This window comes from Syngnathus acus, chromosome 15, assembly GCF_901709675.1.
Source record: "Syngnathus acus chromosome 15, fSynAcu1.2, whole genome shotgun sequence".
Taxonomy (NCBI): domain Eukaryota; kingdom Metazoa; phylum Chordata; class Actinopteri; order Syngnathiformes; family Syngnathidae; genus Syngnathus; species Syngnathus acus.
The window spans coordinates 8,686,754-8,706,667 of NC_051100.1; the positions used below are offsets into that span (position 1 = coordinate 8,686,754).

General features: G+C 39.4%; 1 protein-coding gene across 30 annotated transcripts in view; it reads right to left on the bottom strand.

Annotated features, from left to right (window-relative positions):
- Nucleotides 1-19,914, bottom strand: part of LOC119134656 (neurexin-1a-like) — a 145,984-nt gene that overhangs the window by 77,787 nt on the left and 48,283 nt on the right. For 20 of the 30 annotated variants that reach the window (XM_037271574.1, XM_037271573.1, XM_037271559.1 and 17 more), the window contains 5 exons: nt 16,924-17,225; nt 15,630-15,653; nt 14,505-14,666; nt 11,225-11,666; nt 6,265-6,648 (listed from right to left, as the gene is read on the bottom strand). In XM_037271574.1, coding sequence (XP_037127469.1) covers nt 6,265-6,648; nt 11,225-11,666; nt 14,505-14,666; nt 15,630-15,653; nt 16,924-17,225 — 1,314 coding nt within the window. The remainder of the gene's footprint in view (nt 1-6,264; nt 6,649-11,224; nt 11,667-14,504; nt 14,667-15,629; nt 15,654-16,923; nt 17,226-19,914) is intronic. The other 10 variants (XM_037271568.1, XM_037271566.1, XM_037271565.1 and 7 more) reach the window with 1 other exon arrangement.

Below are 19,914 nucleotides of genomic sequence, written 5' to 3' on the forward strand. Positions count from 1 at the left end.
TTTTACCCAAGGGCAATTTTCCAACCTGTTTTGAGTCAAGAGCCACACTTTACATTGGAAACATCTCACAGCACTCCACAAAGCAAATATAATGATGCAGATTTCAATGAGGGGCCGAATAGTTGATCACCACGTCGATAATCTCTCAAGAAGCTGTTTTTTGAACCGTCTTCTATCATCTCGTGGAAGACCATTTAATTTCTAGTCACTGTCATTGACCAGCATACTTGTCAACAATATTTTGCTAAAAGATGAACAAACATACAATACCTGCTGGAAAAAATAAAATAAAATAAGTGAAAGCGGAAAATTTCCCATCGCACACCTTTGTGTGCCATTGTAGAGATGTTGGAAATTACTGCATGCCCTAGGAAATTGTGCCGTATTAACAAGTGTTGCCGTGACATCTTGATGAAAGCAATGCCACCTTTGTATACTTGCATAGCGCCTTGCAGAGGTACCAAAGCCACAAGAGAATTATTAAACAAGAAAGATGTGAAACATGAAAACGAATGTGGTCTTCAACATGTGCCACTCAGCCGTAAGAAAATTGTTGCTGTGCCTAGAAAGCCATTTGTGACTCACAGTGCAGTACAATAGAGACACATTGCTCAGGATTACTCATTGTCTCCAAAATGGTATCCAAACAGACAGTAAGTCTGAAAAGGTATTTAGATTCTAACCAGGCCGCCTCCGCAGGTGAAAGCTCACCATTATGGAATAGGGAGGCAAGCTTAGATAGGATTGAATTTTTTTTCACTCACATATGACAGGAAATAATCAATATAAAGTGACTGGAGCTTTGTACCCACGTTTTGTGCGTCACGACGACGTACTACACGGGGACATTGACTGAGGCAAAAAATATTAAGTTCAACACTATCTGTGTTTGTCCGTTGACTTTACATATTGAGCATCTGCCCGCTGCCGCTGCATTTACTCAAAGCATTAGGCAGCTGTCTGGAGAAATGCCAGGGAGATTGTTAAACGCTGGCAGGAGTTTGTAACAGCATTTCCGAGAATGTAACTAAACCGCAACCCAATAACAAAGCCATTATTGCTCTTGCAGTGCTGAGACAGATAGTTCGAAGGGGAGGGAAATGGAGAGTTTGGGGGTTATAGGGTATCACTGTCCCACTCACCACCTCATCACCACTTCCCAGTCACATGTCACATCCAGCCCTTCCGGAGTGGCTCAGTCACATTTCTCACTCAAATCCAATTTCTCTACGCCCCTCCTGGGGTACCCTTTAGGTGACAGGGCTGTGACAAACGAACCACACTGCTTCCTACCAGGCTGACACAGCATCGAGTAGCATTTGAAAACTGTCGGAAAACAGGAAATACTGAATTCAAACTCTTAATACTTGGAAAATGTTTATTCCCAGAGGATATTTACTGTTCTTTGCTACTCTTTACACATAAGTACATGCTGGCTCACTTTATTTGATTTATTCTCTTCAATCCCACTCGCATCCTTTTTTCAGTTTATGCTATCTCTGTGAAAACAAGATGAATTTGTATATTGAATGCTGCTGATCAATGAACAAACTAGTGTACACGAGTGATGGTTGTGAGTCATAGCACTTTTGGTTTAAATAAAAGTGTTCAGAAAATGCCATCTACTAGAGGAGTCAAAAAATGCGACAACTGCTTCATGAAGCAAATTTGAAGCTTCATTTTCTCATCACTACTGTACATATTTTCATTTGTCTCATCTTATTGTATATTATACAGCGGTAAGACAACAACTCATTCAAGAACATCTGCAATCAAAAACTATCTGGTGCAATAGCTTTAATACAGGCTAGCCTCGTTTCCCTTTTTAATTTACTATGTGTAATTACCACAAGAGTCTGCTATCAAACTGAAAACAATCTGTGATCCGAACCATGAAATTGGTGTTTTTAATTACTTCAACCATTACGTCACCGTTCAACCATTCAAGCTGCATATATGAGTGAAGTCCAAATATATCTGTGGAGTAAAATGTGTGGGAAGCACAGCCTCATCCAAAGTGAGCACCACTCAAAAACCCAAGTGCAGTTGTTTTCCGAGGCCCTTCCATGTAACTAAATTGAGCAGAATGAGGCTGTCAGAGTGCCCAACATGAAACTGTCACAGGACAGACGGAAGCTACCAAACCAAACCAAGCATTAATTTCCCCTCATGTAAAACACAAAACAACACTGACGTGTGTGCTTTTCAGAAGAGTCAGCATGTGTTTGCATCTGTGTGACGTGACAAATTAGGCTTTGATAGTAACAAGGGGAAGGAATGAGAGACACTATACAGTTTTTTTCCTTCCGTTTTCCCCTCAGGAGAAGAGGCTCTGCAGGAAGGGGAGCTGTCAACTGCATGTCACAGGATTGTGATGCGCATGCCAAGGTACCGGGCACCAGGTCCAATCCAATTTACATTTTGCTGGGGAACAACTGCCAAAGGCTTTGGGAAAATATATGTTCAGGATAAATGGGAAGAAATAACAGGATATCATAAATAATTCAGACACTGTCCTCTTTAACACAGCATTCCTGGAACATGCACAATCAAATCAACTGAATTCTAATGATGAAATATGTACAAAGCTAATTCAATTAAAAGTTAGGATTCCTGCAGATTTTCTCCAGAGTCATTATTATGTTTTTACAGTTGTTGACACAAATTTGTCTCTGCGTGGCCACAGTGCAGCAACCTAGTTTGTGCGACAAACTAGGTTGCTGCACTGTCGTCATGGATTATTTGGTCCCTTGAGAAGAATCTGTAACTTTAATCCTGTGTTATCAGAAATATATACACGCCAGCTACGTATTTTACGATGGAAAATCAGTTGTGGACTCTTTAAAGAGAGTTACACTTATTTTAATAATTTAAAAGTCAAGTCAATTAAATAATACTGCAATCCAGATGAATAAATTCAAGTCATGAGGTAATTTATACGGTGTGACATGCTACCATATGCATTTAACCGCAAATAACAAGTCTATATGTGTTCAGAACAATATATTGATCAAAAAACCTGCATTTAATGCAGTTGTTTGCTGCACTCAGCAATGCAGAATGCCATATCTCATTAGGGAATTTGTGCATGTCCTGCAATAAGCCATCTGTTAGCCTGCCTTGGCCTTACACGAATATTTGAGCTAATTAGCAACTGGATCAACAATGGAGGGCCAGACATTTGGGATGCATGGACAGAATAGCTTTTTCTGCTTAATTAAAATCTCCCAAAATAGGGCAAATAGCTTCATGCCTCACTCTAGAAGCCCCACCCCCTACTCTTGCAATCTGGGTTGTCATAGTTGTCCTCCTACACCATATGTAATTGCTGTACTTTGCCACCGGGGGGTACACCACGCTCAGATAAGTGAGAGCTGTGGTAATTCTTTTGACAGCTCCTCTTCCTACTGGTGCCTGCTGCATCCGACCAGCATCATGGCAATCTGGAGCCATCAAAACAGCTGGCAGCGGGCCAGGGCACTTCCACTCTTCTCACTCACTGGCACACTAATGCCAGTATCTCAGCAGACATGGCCAGAACACGAGAGATGAGGATATTGGCCAAAACACAGTAAGACACTTGAATGTGAGAAGAAAAGGAATAAGTGTGACAATGAATTAATGGCTGTGAAGATGCAGTGCTTTCGTTTCCATTTGCTTGACTTTTCCATTAACGTCAAAGGGGATATTGCCTTTGTTAACCGCTAAAATCACGTTCCAGATAATTACAATAGCTTTCAGATGTACAGTAATGTAAAATACAATACTCTATTCCTGTCTGTCATCTGATGAGTCAAAACTGGAGCACACGTGTGAGGGGGAAAGGCAAAGGAAAGCAGTGCTCAGCAGAGCAAAGCTCAAATGGCATATTCAAAAGAGCTCAAAAATGTTTGCTCAAAAAACACTTACGTATGTATATACACTTGCTCCATTTTTGCTCCTCTTATTTAATATGTTATTTGTTTATTCATCACTCTTATTTATTCATTGTTTGTGCCTTCTTGTTTTTATTTTTTGTGTTGTTTACTTGTATGTATATTGTGTTCTATGTCTTGTCACCGTGGGATAGTGGGAACGTAATTTCGATTTCTTTGTGTGTCTTGGCATGTGAAGAAATTGACAATAAAGCAGACTTTGACTTTGTTGCCATAGCATCAAATGATTCAATATTCTTGTTTTCTTCTATTTGAGTCAAGCTATTACCACTTACTGCAATTTTTATCTTAAAGTACCATTGTGATTCAGCGAGATTGTTTTGCTACTGCAGTTAACATAAGTGGTGATGTCACCCATGGGTTTGCACAAGATCGAGTGGTTAACAGGGTTGCCCGTGGCTGTAGGTTGACTGGTTTGATTTCCACAGCAAATAGGTATGAGAGGAGCGAGGGAACGAGTGCCCCTCTCCAAAGTAGCCACAATTCAATAGCACCACTTAATCGTGCTTTACAAATGGAATGCTGCAAGAATGAGAACAAGGATAAAAAAAAAAAACATGTTTAAAATGGATTATCTATAGGTAATGAGACTATAAAGTCTCATTACCTATAGATAATCAGTAAGCAAAAGCTAAAAAGGAAAAAATGCTAGATCAGGGCACTCCGTCAATGACCTGGAAGTGTCAGTACAACCATGTTGTCATGCAATCTATGATAATGATGCAGAATGGTTTGCAATGAGGAAACCTGAAGTGCATTGCACCATGATAACGTTGTCACATGCTTCACCTCTTTTCGACATTTGCCTTGATTATGCATATTTTAATTTGTTCATTAATATGCATTGTGTTGTGCATGTAGAAGAAAACTGTACAGCATTATTGTTGCGTGTTGCAATCATTAATTAGCCTCTTTCGCAATGCTATTTATTGATATTAATTCATCTACAAAAGAAAGATATGCGTGATTCATGTAGGACTGAAAAACAATGTGTTCAATTGAAAAAGTCATTGTCTCGTAGCAGAACATCATTTTGCAATACATGCATTTAAAAATGTCATCAAAACTGTAACGCTACTCATTTTAATTGCAGTCTGTTCACACAGATAAACCAAAATGTTATATTACAGCCTTTCTGATTTTTGCAAAAGAGAATGATTAGGCTATCTGACAAGGTGATGTTTTGACCCAGCCAGATTTTGATCAAGCAGGTCGGACTAAGACTAATCTGCTGGTCAAAGGCCAACAAGCTGATGTAGGCAGAAACGCACTACCACAACCTTGCTGAGCTTTGCACTCTGTGAAACCCAAACACATACAGCATCTTTGTAATTCGGGAAAATCTATCAAAACTATAGATCCATAACAAAACCCAAACTTAATGAATTGCCAGTCGAAGCAGTCTTACTGCTTGGGTAAAGTTTTAATGCAATATAGCCAATAGATATAGTTGCATGGTTAAGCCAAGACTCCGAGCCTTAGGATTTCACTCCTCATATTCATCTTCTCCGGAGGAAACATGATGAGTATTCTGCACCAGTTCTGGCCACAGCCGAGTGGTTTGATGAGTTAAAAGGTTAGCAGAAGACAGCCAATTTGCAGGCTATTGTGCATGCTAGATATGACCGCCAGTATGTCTCAGCAGTGCATCAGTCACCTGCCATTCAACACAGTCCTCCACTGAACACTTTACAAACCTTCACTCTTTCTGGCTGCCATGTTAAAATGATTTTTTTTCCTTCAAATAAATCAGTTTTTGTCCATGTTTTAAAGTCAGCATCAGGGATTTTAAAAAGAAAACAGCACCAGGCTTCCCTCTGACAACAACAGAAAAAATTTGCACCTTAAAGGCGTGCAATTCCCAATCTATAGCTTTATAGAGTGGAAAAAGTATGTTGTAAAGTTTAGTTCAACTTCTGCTCTGTGAGTTGATTTTTCCCTTTGGACATGGCTCTCAGTGGGTCCCCTATACAAAACATTCTTTTTTATTTTTTTTTTAACAAAACCACCTTTTAGTGCCGGACTGCTAGTACTAGAACTATTTTCAAATATCTTTCACAATCAGGAATGTTTGGCAGTTAGTCAAGTCAAGTTTATTTGTATAGCCCTAAATCACAAGCAGTCTCAAAGGGCTTCACAGTTGGCACCATTTTGACTCTTTGATTAATTATTTGAATTCCCATTATTCTGGTGGGTGAATCATAGTTTGGAAATGAGAAAAAATTCGGCATCTCCGAAACAAAACAACTTGGAACCCTTACAGTGAAAAAGAATTGGGTCATTGTGCAGTGCTGACAACATTCCAATCAGAGCTACAAGGACATCTTACCTCTTTCACAGGAGCGACCCAAGTATCCAGTTCCAGAGCAGTCGCATACATATCGGTTCCAGCCTTCTCTGCAGTTGCCGTTGTTTTGGCAAGGATTGCTCAAACATTGCTTGGGGTGCTCCTTCGAGCATGAGGGCTTGACTCCTGCAGCCTTCTGAATTTCAGCCAGGCGCCGCACATCTTTACTTTGCCCATCAATAAATAGATCTCGAATGCAGCCGACGTAACCATAGTTAAGCAGAGCGGTCCACACCTCAGTGGGGAACACCAGGCCCATTTTGTTCTCTGGCAGGCCCCCAAGGTACAAGTTATCATCCAGGTCCAGAATTTCACTTTCTCCAGGGGCTGTATAGGCAGTTCTGAGAGTATTGATAGAGATGGTACCTAAAAACAGAGACAGTAGGATATTTTTCAATAAGGTGTGAAATCCAGAAAACTCAGTTAAAGATCCAGAGGTCCAATGGAGAAGTTATCCTAATTGGTGTTATCTATTGAGACAGGGTCAGGGCTTTCTTCATTTAGAAAGACTGATGAATGTTGATAAGACGCATTAATCACAAGGAAGCTAGTCTATTAGCTGCTTAATCCCGGATCCCTCGCATCCTCCTCTCCATTTTCCCTGGATTCCTCATAAGACATCTCATTTATCTTAAAGGAGCAGTCATAAAAAAAAGGAGTGAGAGAGAGCGCAGAGGTGAATAAAAATTTGGCGCCCCTTCAATCATTTCAGCCGCTCGTAAAAAAAAAAAAATTGTAACCATCTTTTTGAACTTGATTAACGGTCAGCAGCGTTTTTCACTCAGTCTCTCCTCCTGTTTGCCTCTCCAACATAAACCCGCAACAAGAGTTTGTGTGTTTCGCCAACATGATTTATTGCTCTCATTCAGGTTTAATCCTCGATCTGGAGAACGGTAAACAACAGCGGACATGACTGGACTGTAAAGTTTTAGAAAGGAAGGCCTTGGTGTGGAAATTGTATCAAGTGATTAATTTGTACACAGATCTGTTACTCTTAATCTAGGTGCCATTGTGGATCGTTAATTAATAACCGTCGCCCTCACTTTTCATATGGAGTGATCTTTACAGCAAGTTTCTGCCAGGAGAAAGCAGCAGAGAAGTAGGCTAAGGATGCTCCAAAATAATATTGCCAGAAAATGATCATTTGCATTTTGAGTGACAAATGCTTGCAACGGAAGATATGAGGGGCTAATAGTTTATTGCCTCAGGGCAAATCACTTTACTGTTTGTTGTGAAATGGGAGCAGAGCTTTTAAGTTACTTTTCTTCTCAATTTGTGTTGGGTTGGAAGCCCTGAAGCCCACATTAGATTTCATCAGGGCTGTATGGCATTTTATGGACATAGTAAATATTAAATGGGGCCTTTCACATTTTATTACACCTGCAATTATCATTCATGGATGTGAATATAGCATCATATTGTATGTATGATAAATATGTAGTTCGGAAACGGTTAGATTGCGGCTAGTAGTAAATCTATTTTGACCATGGGATGATCGTAGATAACAATGAGCCAGCATGTTTTGTACACAATGACCGAGAGAACACTGGAGGACCAGGAACAGAATATTAACCTGGTCCCACCAGCATGTTGTAGCCTGTTTTCAAGGTTCTGGCCCCAGACATCTGTTCCAACGCTTCCCTGCCACCACCAACTGCCCCTGCACTTTCTAGCCACATCTGTTGTGACTTCCAAGTCTTGCACATTTGGCAAGGGACGCCCGTTATACAGCCAGAACAACTCCCTTCAGATTAAAGCTAATGAGCACACTACATCAAACTCGTAAGTGAAGAAACCTCATTCCTCATTCGGTGTGGTTAGTGATGGGAGTGGCCACCCTTCACTTTTGTGAAATTCCCATGGCAAAGCAAACCATTCTTCAGTCAGCTATCCACGTTCTTTGTTTCTTACATACACACCATCATCTAATGACTTCTTTACAATCCATGACATCTACATGTGAATGCAATTATTGTATGAATAATCAAACAAGGGTGTTTTGTTTCCAGGGGAAGGCTGTCTAAATTAATGCAAGTGGAAGTCAAGAGGATGTAAGCATATGGTTCAGTGCTTTGCTTTCTTGACACAGTCCTGTAAAGGAAGTGTGTAAACACAGTCTAGCTACGTTGTCGGAAGGCACTAAAGAATCCCGTGGGGATGTGTGCCATCACCAGACAAGTAGCATGAGGATCCTTATACGCATTTTAGGACTATGTTTGGAACACCATTCATCGCCAAAAGGGTTTAGGGATGTACATGTGTGATTGCTGCAGAGCATAAAAAAGGAGGAGATGGATCCAGTACAAGATGGGAACATGAAGACAAAGATGTCTCTGTAAAGGGCATGGAGGAGGAGAGCACAATGACGTAAGAAAGCAGATGAAGGAAAGCAAAACAATGACGTTGGATAAACTAAGCCACTCGATCAAACAATCCACACAGAACTCAGTCAAAAATAATGATGAAGCTCCTCATTAAGGTTTCTAAAGGGTTGACCTAACCCTTATTATTAAACTAGAAAGTCAGGCTCTTATACTTTCTCCATCAGCAGCCAGGCACAACTTGGCATGATACCTCCTAACCCCACTCACACATCCCCAAAATGTGTTAAACCGGGGATTACTACAATCCAGTTAGGACGATACGGCCAAATCTCTCTATGTGATTGGATTCTCTGTTGGGAGAGAGCTCCGGAGATGTGTTGCCTCTGTGAGTGTGGATGTGCACGGTCATATTCTTCGCGAGTGTGTGTGGCATTGGCATGCACACGGTGGCAGGAAGTGGGGTTCACAACAGAGCAATGCCCATATATCAAGTGACCGACACTACTCTCAAGCACAGAAGCCCTCACTTAAAAGAGTGTGACTTAGCGTCTGTAATGTATTGAGGTTAGAAGATGCTGTCAGAGAGCAGGGGTCCATTCACAGATCTGCTTCCTGTAGGAAGAGCCTGAATACAGAAGATATCATGATCCACTATTGTCAAAGATTGCAGCTCAAGTGTGACTCATACAAGACCCGGCTGCAGATAATTACATTTGGCTCTTGTGGTGCACTTTAGTTTTGAGTCAATCTTGAATATTAATAGAACACTTGGCATGGAGAAAATTGCACCATATGTTTCCTGTTTATTCCTCTCGCGCAATTTGTGAATGATTGAATGAATTCTATAAGAAAATGCTTTTATTTAATCAAACGTTACATTTTATTGTGAACTGAACATTGGGACTAGTATTTCAGCGTTTCTTTCTCGACTAATTAAAGTGAGGTAAAATTGCAGGGGCTGATTTTCTTGTTTTCAAGTTGCTTTGACTACAATTTATTTGCTTTCATTTATTTCATGGTGAGTTGTCAATCTTCAACAATTTACACAAGTAATGTTTTCATACCAATCTTAGTTGGCAGCTTTGCAATTACGCTTTTAGCAATGTACTGTTAGCTTTGAAGCATTTTACTTTGGTGGTTCTGACATATGCTGACATGATACCAGCACAATCATTGATTTAATCTAAGAAAAAAGTCATCTCACAATTGTAAAGCGTTATGCTCAAAACATTTTTTAACTTATGTATTATGAAAGGTATGCGAATCTTATGCGAGTGCAACCCCCAGGTCGCGGGTGTTACTTCTGAATAAATGAAAAAGTTTACAGAATGTAATGACTTCCACTTGAGGTGTTGTGCACTCAGCAGTTTATCAAACAATATTTTTCAGTATTTTGCGGTTCAAACAAATCTCAAGATGCAGGAAGGTTTTGTACTTGCAGGATTCCTCAAAGATGAACTAGCCCCGCTAAGTTAGAAATGTGTCTTTTAAAAACATGGATACTTTGAGGTCTAATGTTAAGCATTCCGAGTCTTCCCACTTTGATATTGTTGTATCCCTTTTTTTATAGCACGGAAGAAATAATGCTATGACTGATGAAAACAAGATAAATTATTCTTATATGTCATTAGTGCACATCTCGGCACAGCACTGTGTAGCAACTGTCTTGGTCCTGGGAGAGACTACCTCCTGTTTCCATGGAAACTTCAACAGGGTAGACAGAACAGTGACTAGGAAAAGCTCAACAAAATGTACGTGTGGACAAGTCAGATAATGAGCATCATCTAAGACAAACGTTTTTTTGTTTCACCCACCATTAATACCTACAATATTTTATTTGAAAACACTTTGACTTCAGTGCTGTGCAGTGATGAAGAATGTGTAACCCAAAGTTTTGTACATTGGAGCTCCAGTGTTGCTTTAGGTTTTAATGAATTCTAAATTCCAGCATTTGAGTTGGGGACCAGAAAACGTCAACGAGTACATCCAATTTACATTCTGACTTTGTAAGAGCTTGGCTAATAGCACATACTAATAAAATGCTGCCTGGATAACCACATCAAAAGGGACTAAAACAGCAAAGGTGAGTGAGGGAAACGTCGGTCAAAAATTAATTGAGGTAAACGAGACTGGAAGTCTGATGTATGTATGGGATTTGTTCAAAGACCTTTTTGAAGTAAAGTGAAAAGCAAATCAAAGTAGGGATTGATTGTTTGACAACAGACAAACACGGTCTGCTCAAACCAGTCCCAGAAAAACATTTAACATATCTGAAGAAGAGGTTCGGTGGATGGATGGATGGATGGATGGATGGATGGATGGATGGATGGATGGATGGATGGATGGATGGATGGATGGATGGATTCCCAATGCAAACATTCACAATGCAGAATGAAAAGGGGATTGTGACTTCACATTTTCTGACTAACTAATACTGCAATTTTCATTGAGCATCATTATATTTTATTCTATTTCACTTTATTTTATGAAAGAAAAAGGCAGATTTCATGGCTGGTTTTTTTCCTACCTTGCTTTGGTTCTTTACAAATGGTTTTATTGTACATGCTATTTCGGAAAACATACGAATCACCTTATTAAAGGTTACACAATTCACTTACCAGATCTGCCGTCTCGTTGGAAGTCCACGTGGTACCACTCGCCATCATTGACCTTCTTGTTTACTGCCTTGGTCTTTGTAGTCCCTGAGCCCATGTCCAGCAGCAGATACAGGTGACCATCCAGCATCTCAATGGCAAAGAAGTCCACTTTGAGGATCTGGGGACTTTTGGAATCCTTCTGCTGCTGCTTTGGTTTGCCATGGCTGAAGAGGACGAGTCCGTTTGGCTCTGTGGTACGGAAGTCAAATGAGATGGAGCCTGTCTTCTTCGCATTCCACTTGTTGAGGACGATGAAAGACTCTGGTGTCTCAAAGGTAATCGGATCCAAAGTGGCCACATTCTCACACTTGAACGCCACAGTACCATGTATCTTCATCTTGGGATCTCCCTGCTTGGCCAGCCTTGATAGCTCAAGTCTTACATCATTGTTTTTATACACAACCTAATGAGACAAAGCAAAAACAAAATTAGGCACATGCATAGTTTTTTTTGTTTTTTTTTAAATGTAGGCACGTTTTTGTAATCATGCTGAGGGTTTACAGTTTACAGGCATGTGTAACTGACTTTAAGAGGGATTTAGTTGGAAGCAAATAGCAATATGGCAAATTCAGTTCATTGGCACAGTGGACTGGAATGCTTTGAGGCATCATTTTGTGTTTATTTTCCTCTTCAAAAAATGGTCATGTTGCCAACACAGACTCTTATTGAGAAGTATGCAGCAGTATGCGCTGTTTAAATGGTTACGGAGTCCCGTTAACAGGCTTTAATTGATGTTATGTAACGTTGAGCAGTCTATCTGATTATTTTGCCCGTCAGAGAAGTTCCAGAATCGTTACAGTATGTTTCAAATCCAAACTACAAGTGTTCTCTTTTAAAGTAATCCCCTGGGAGTCTCAGACATTCTTTCAAACTTCTCTGCCACAGTGTCATGCACTCCTGGAAGGATTGCCCGGAAATATTCTCATTCATCCAGGGCCTTGTTTTCTCAGGGTACTGAATCCATCACAACTCTGGTTGTCTTGGAATTTCGGAAACAAGAACAGTCCAGCACTTACGTATTGAAAAAGGACATTCAACTTTTGCCTGAACCTAATTTGACCTGACGTTTTAATGGTCACTTCCAGCTGGTTTCAATACTTGATGTAGCAAAACAAGCAGCTGAATATCAAAATTTACAACAGGTCCTTGATCCATTAATGAACAAATATATTGCCTTGCTTTTTAAAGACTCCACTCAGCTTAGAGTGTTACAGATCTGCATTTTGCCCCATACTAGACAGAAAGTCACAGAAAGGGGTAAAACTGGATTCTTGGAAATCTATTGGTCATGGATCAAACAGCCGTCATTAATTTTGCCATTCAGCTCTTTGTCATACAACATCAAGTAGTTCAAAAAGTACTGAAACATTGACCAGCTGGAAATGAGCATTAAAAAGCTTGTAAAAGGTCAAATCAAATTCAGATGAAAGCCAAATGTCCTTTTCAGTAACTCACTTTTTGATAGTAGTGTGTGTGACCTGCATTTCACATATGTAAACAAACAGCTCCTGCTATTATTATACACTGTTATTCTTCACTTTATACGAGGTGTGTGTCAGTTTATAACAAGTAAGGTGACAGGTGCTAACACATGCCCATAATGAAAATCAGCAATTGAGTGATGACAAAATCTCTGCTAGAAAAAATGGTAACTGCAGTGTTAAGAGGGGGCACTGCAAGGACCACTTTGCAGAACGAAAAGTGCTGGTATAATGGGGCTTAAACAAATTAGAGACAGCAATAACAACATTATTATCCAATCTGCATAATGACAGCGCAGCTCGAGTAAGAGTTACAGTAATGACATGGTTGCTTTGTATAGTCTAATGTTAAAATTGCATAATGAGACATTTACAAACAAATTTTAGGCAAGGATTTTTTCAATGAAAGATAACTGCGGTTATTCTGAATAGGCCTCATTTAAGAATTAGAATATCTTTGGATAGGTGAACCTGACTTCCTTATTTTGATTAAGCTTAGTGAAACAAATACTAGTCACATAGAATGCCAACGCTAGTGTTATTAACGTTAGATAAATAACATGCACCCCGTTTTCAAAAGAAGACTTCTTTAGTCACGTACCTGTATATGTATGCAATTTGTCAAACCACATAGCAGTTACAGCTGTGGAAAACATGGTGTCCTTGTTGATGTCAATTCTAGCACATGAATACACCGTACTTAAATATGCATGGATAACTGTTTATTTCTGAGTCATGGCTAGCGTATCCAACTGTAAAATGAGAAGCGACTTGAATCCAATATGACTGTTATTATAAAAATAAATTAAACCATTGCACATACCAAACAAGACATCTAGCAATCATGTTCCCCGCAAACAAAATCAAAGTGACAAAACCGACCACCTGTAGCGGAGGCAGCTTCTGTACTTTCCTAATTCACTATTGTATCATATTTCCATTCTCCAAGGTTTTCTGTTGCATATAAGTGCAACATGGTACAATAATGACAATAAAAAGGATATATGGATTGATCATTTTACTAAAGCTTTTCTAGGTAGGAACTTTTATGTATCCCTGAAGTCCTAAATAGATGCATTAGTTCACAAACTCAAAAATCATATAAAAAATATCAAAGCAGATAAACGTAAATGTCATACATTATCAACCTTTTGGAAAATAATTCGAACTCCCTTTTGATCAGTCGACCAGCTAATTAAATTACTTTTAAAATATATCATTGTGACAAAAAAATGAGTCAGATTCAAATGGATCAATCTCAATTCATATGGTTGTTATAGAATGGGCCATATTGTGTTTTTTCTTTTCAACTTTGGAGTTGTGAAATTTGACATTTTTAGTCTTTACATTTTGAATTATTTTTAGTTATTGCGATTGGCTGGCAATCCGTGCAAGGTACCCCACCTCTCACCTTAAGTCAGCGGGGATAGGCTCGAGCTCTGCTTCAACCCTGATGAGGACAAGTTATATAAAAAATGGATGGATGGACATTTTTAACAAGAGCATGTGTCCCCAAAACAGCAGTACAGCACCAAAGTGTACTGAACCTTTTTATTGGAGCCCTTCACCTTTTAGGCAGTGTGGGACATTGAGAAACCTCCTCAGCTTTGGGTTGTGGAGGCAAAATAAAGCTCGTGTGTGTGTGTGCGCATGCGAGAACACCAAAAAGCTCTCACACTATGGAAGGAAGGTTTGTTGAGTCTTTAAGTGACATTCTGACTCCCCACTCGTTTGAAATTGGCCACTTAAGTGCTATTTACCTCCTTGAGGCAGCCCATGAAGTTGTTGCTAACTGGCGATCCAGGCAGGTCCGCTGTGCTAGGACTCCCACCAACGTAGAAAAAGTCATCGGAGCCAAGCATGGTATAGTCTTCTTGCGTATATCCCGTAGTTGTCAAGATGCCATCGACAGATATTGTTACCTAGACAAAGCACAGTGAAAGGAAACACTCTACTCAGCCTATGTTACAATACAACTAACTTTCCTTCTTCCCATCAGAGACTTATTTTCCTCTACGTCTTTTCCAGAAACCCATTTTCATGTCTGTTGTTCATGTCTTTTTTCTTGTTTTGTTGTTATTTTGTCAAAATGATTAGTTGGAGGACACCATGCCCCCAAAAGAAGTGATGTTTTAGAGAGTTAGTGAACAGTCCAGGATACAGTGTTAGTATTGCCCCGAATGCAACGTAAAACTATTTAGCAGACACAAAAATGGTGTTAGTAGAATGTTAACTGGGCTAGTTGAAGTCAAATATTAGTACGCCTAGCAGTTCTAAAAAGAAGTCAGATGTTAGTGATGAACTACATGCTGAATCTCGTAATTTGAAGAATAGCCAAAGACAAAAATAAACATGCATGTCACTCTTTTCTTTTTGATCATTTACATACAAAAAGAAAATGTTCCAAAATGGATTGAGTTACGGAGGTTTTTATGCTTGCGAGTGCATCAGATGCATGCAGAGACTTATGGACACTGCCAAACCACAAGACGGCATGGGAAAGCACCAGAGAAGACAACCACAGCTCTACAAATGGCTTGTGTGACGCAACACTTAGTCAAAAATCATGCCGTGCCAAATGAATCAGGAGCCAAAGAAAGGCCAGCCAGACAGCAAAGGGTCTCTAAAATTTAAAGTAATCAAAATGATGCTAATAAATGGGTATCTCAGACAAAATTGGACGGAAACATGTAAAAAATAAATCAATTAAGGAGGATACAAATGATGATTAAAAAAATATAATTGCAAAATAAGCCAAAACGTACGAACCGCAAATTTCCCTTTTGTTTTTTTTTGTAAATGACGTCTAAGGAAAAAAGAAACAGGGCAAACCCAAACTAAAAAACAATTAGTATGATATCTACCGAACAATGTAGTTTGTTTACCATAGCGTGTCCAATGCCTGAGTGCTTTGTGGAAAAGGGGGGAGAAAGGAAATTAAAAACTGTGAACAGAATAACGATTGTTACTCAAATCATATATGATGGTCAATAGTGTTAGTACATTGTTAAAAAGACCATACTGGTTAGTAGAATGACACATTCCATGGATGATGTTAGTTTGCTTTGAAAGCATGTTAGTAGTAACAGATAGGAAATAGGCCAAAATAAGTTTAACAAGAAAAAAGCAGACCTAATAAAAAAATAAAATTTTCAGAGGTGTAAGAACTCAGCCAATGAAGTTCTACATGGTGTTGTGCTACCATGGTCTGGGAGAGTCCACAGAATTGAGCAGAAGAAGTAATACTCATTCATATAAAGATAAAAAGGTATGACTGATAGACATTAAATGGTTAGGGTTAGCCTAAAGCCCCTTTGCCCAATGTCATACGTTATTTTTGCTCAAATGTGTTTTTGTCTTTAGATTTAATTTTGAGTCCAGTCTCTCAGACTTCCACTCACTCACACGCACGCACGCACACACACACACACACACACACAACTGGACCTCCTCTGTGATTTATTGGATTAAATTTAGGACCACTTGACTGCAATTGAAGAAAGCAAGAAGACCCGTGACAGCTTAAGGAACCTCAGTGTTTCCCCCCCCCCCCCCCGGAGAATCCCTGAATTGACTTGAATCAAGGAAGAGGTTGCTAGTGTTTTTTTTTTTTAACTTTGCAAATGTGTTGGACTTGCAATGGCACACACGGCACTCTACATTATTCTGATTATGTGACTTTAACAGATGAATGGCTTTCATGTCAGTATGCACATCAGCCACTGGGTGTAAAGTTTATCTTATTGCATTTTTCTGACTGCATCCATCACTGTATGCAGGACTAATAAATTGTCTAGTCGAAATACATGAGAAGGATCACAACTGTTGTACCTGCTTAACCAATACGTTTAGCATCTATGAAACCGAGCACTTTCTCACCCATCAAGTCATTAAATAGAAATGTATGATTATTAATAATAACCACGAGGTCATATTTTTGTAGTTGGTTTCATTCAAAACTTGAACATCTAACGCGATTATGGAAAGTCAAAAGCAAATTCAAATTGAATCTCAGTCTTCATTCACATCAAGCTGTCCCCGCTCATTTGTGTTTCTGTTTTCTATCTCCAGCTTTGATTTAGCAATTACAGAGAATACAATACGGAACAGTATGATGGTAATGATTTAAGTGCATGTTGTTATTCAGTTAGGTATCTTGTTTATCCTCTGTACTGTTACCTGACGTAGATTCCTGGTTACTTTGACATCATGCCAATCATTGTCATTAAATTTCCCATTGACTGGCTCCACCAGAGCTTCAAAGGCTCCAGACCCCAAATTAATGACGAGAGATACGGCCCCGTTTTTCAGCGCCAGGTTGACGTAGTCGGCTGATTTGCCGGTGTGCAGCATCAGTCCATTCCTCTGGAGGGTTTTGAATGACAATGTGATTTCATCGCTGCTGCTTTGAATCGGGTTCAAGGACAAGTCGTAACAGAAGAACTCAGATCCTTTGAAGGTTGCAACATATTCTTCTTTCCCTGCAGAGACCAAGAGAGAAAATGTATTGAATTAATAACGTGCCCTCGTGGCTGTTGGGACACTGTCAGAGGGGAAAAAATGAGGAAAAAAAACATCTCAAAGTAGTCTGATTAATAATAAACACACGGAAATTGGACAGATACCTACCGCGGCCCAGGACCATTCGGTGAATGTGGTACTGCATTTTGTGACTCAACACATGACATTTAATAAATACTTCATGGAAGAGTAGTTATGAATGTGTAGTCTTTATTTCATTTGGTCCATCATTACCCGCCCTTAGTAAGTTTTAGTGATGACACAACATAAAGGTGCAACTGAGGGTTCAGCATTTAACTCAAGGGCACTGACAGGTCTTAAGTGATCTAAAGGAGTCAAAGTAACAATCCCTTTGTTACAAGACACTCATTCGACTCATTCATCCATGCTGCCTGCAAAAAGAGAGGAAGGTGCAATTGTAGGTCCCATTCCCAGTAGAGAGCATTGTGGTAAAATGAAAGGGTCATTCTTATTCGGCGAACTGGAAGTACTTTGCCTTGCAATCATTAGAAACTGAGAGGTTGGCACATGGTTGCCATCTAAACATTGCAATACTTTACTATGACTATGTAAGGTTGTGCAGACCATGAACAAGATTTAGAGTACAAAGTGCATGCCATCGAAACACATAATAGCAAACCACGGAAGGAATTGAAACACAAGAAAGGATATTCTTGGGGGAAAAAAAATAATCAACCAAAATTGCACTCTGATTCTGACTCATACATCCAGTGCATCTGAAAAGTACTAAAACCTTTTCATATTTTGTCATGTGATAACCATACTAGAAAATCTATTTAACCCATTAAAAATTATCTTCACATTTTGTAATAGAGCCCGTCAAATAGATGTTAGCTTCTTATGGGACATATCTACAAATCAAGAATCATACAACCTATAATAAACTTTACAACCACTTGGAAAAAAACTAAAATTAGAATAACTATGAGAAGACAAAGAAAATGTCCTGATCTCAAAGATGGGGTGCATTTGTATAGCCGTAACAAAGCATTTAAAAACTAGTTTAGACAGATAACAAGCTATTAAAACCACTAGCAGAAAATAAGCCACAGCAATATAAATGGGCGAGCAGCGTTCAGGCATGCTACAACAGCGTAACAAATAAAAAGGGGTTGCTGTCCACAACAATTTGTCACCTCATTGATTCCCCCTTAAAAGCCCTATACGGCACCTCTGGGAGAACTACATGAGGCCGTAATTGAAGTTGACTGGAGTTCTCTCTTTTTTTTTTTTTTTTGTCGCTCTCAATGTCTGTGAACCCTATCAGTGAGAATGAGACCTCTACTTCTTTTCACCAGCACAAGATCAGGATCACAGAACAAATAAGGTTGTGGGTCATTCTCATCTCTGGCTTTTATTATACATCGCCAAACCAGCACTTCACTGTTAATTCCTCTAAATAATGAAGAATGAATTGTGAACGTGGAGCATGGATTACGTTATTTGTGTATGTGAGGATGTGCGAAGGACATGCTGACAAATTTATAACAAATTGAGACTCATCCCAACAGTTGAAAACAAACATTAGTATGCACTTAGCATGGTAAATTATATTCAGTGACTCTGAAATCCGTCACAATCGTACGGAACGTCATTAGACTTCAAAACTCAAAATTAAGTCAAAAATCCCTAATCCACATTCTAATAGGCTGCATTACCTACCCAGAGCTGGATTTGGTTTATCAGAGCTGCCAGTGAAAACGCTAAACTGAACATGTCAAAAAGTAGGAAATCGAGGATAAACATGTTGAAACAAACTGAACTTTATAGCCTGAGTTGAATGCCATAGGTAAGAAAAAATAGCATAAACAAGAATTGCCAGTGGCAGCCGTTTTACAACACCCAGCTGGACTTACAGCTCCCCGCAAACATCCGGCATCCCAAAATAGGATCATGTCAAATCAGTGTCTTTTTTTATGATGCCTAATCCACCTACTTTACAAGGTGAAAGATGTGTGTGGAGTATTATTTGACATTTGTGACAATTATCCCTCTTACTTGAGGCTGACTTCTACTAAATTTCCTGGCTCCACTTTTAGGCAGATTTTTCAAAAAAGGGAAATGCAACCTTCACTGTTAACACTTGATGTGTCACAAAACTGTCACATTTCTGCAGGGGGAAAAAAACAGTTAGTTGAAGGCTGTTCTGTCGCTGTGTTCTTTGGCGTCTTTGGGTGTGTCCTGTGGTCTCGAGTCAATCAAAGCTCCGCAAGCTGCCGGCACCTTCTTGCCCTTGAGTCATGACACTGAATGGGAACGGGGATAAAAGCTAGCGCCTTTAGTCTTTTTCCAGACGTGAGAGGACAAAAAAAGACTAGAACAGTGTGAAAATGTGCTCCCAAGCGAGGCCATGAATAGACAGACTTGAAATTTTGGGAGGGTGTTGTTTCGACAGATATTTAACACCAACTAATTTACATAAAGGTGAAGTATACTTTATGACACCTTTCATTTCATCATCTATGAATCCAGCACAAGCAAATATATATTAATCTCTTTCTCCTTTGTTTTTCCTTCTTTTCTCTCATAACTTTACAGTATTTGTGGCGCAGAGCAAGTGCTGATGCCAGTCATAAAATTGTTCACCACTCAAATAAAATCAGTGCCACAAAGTTAAATTATTCTGTT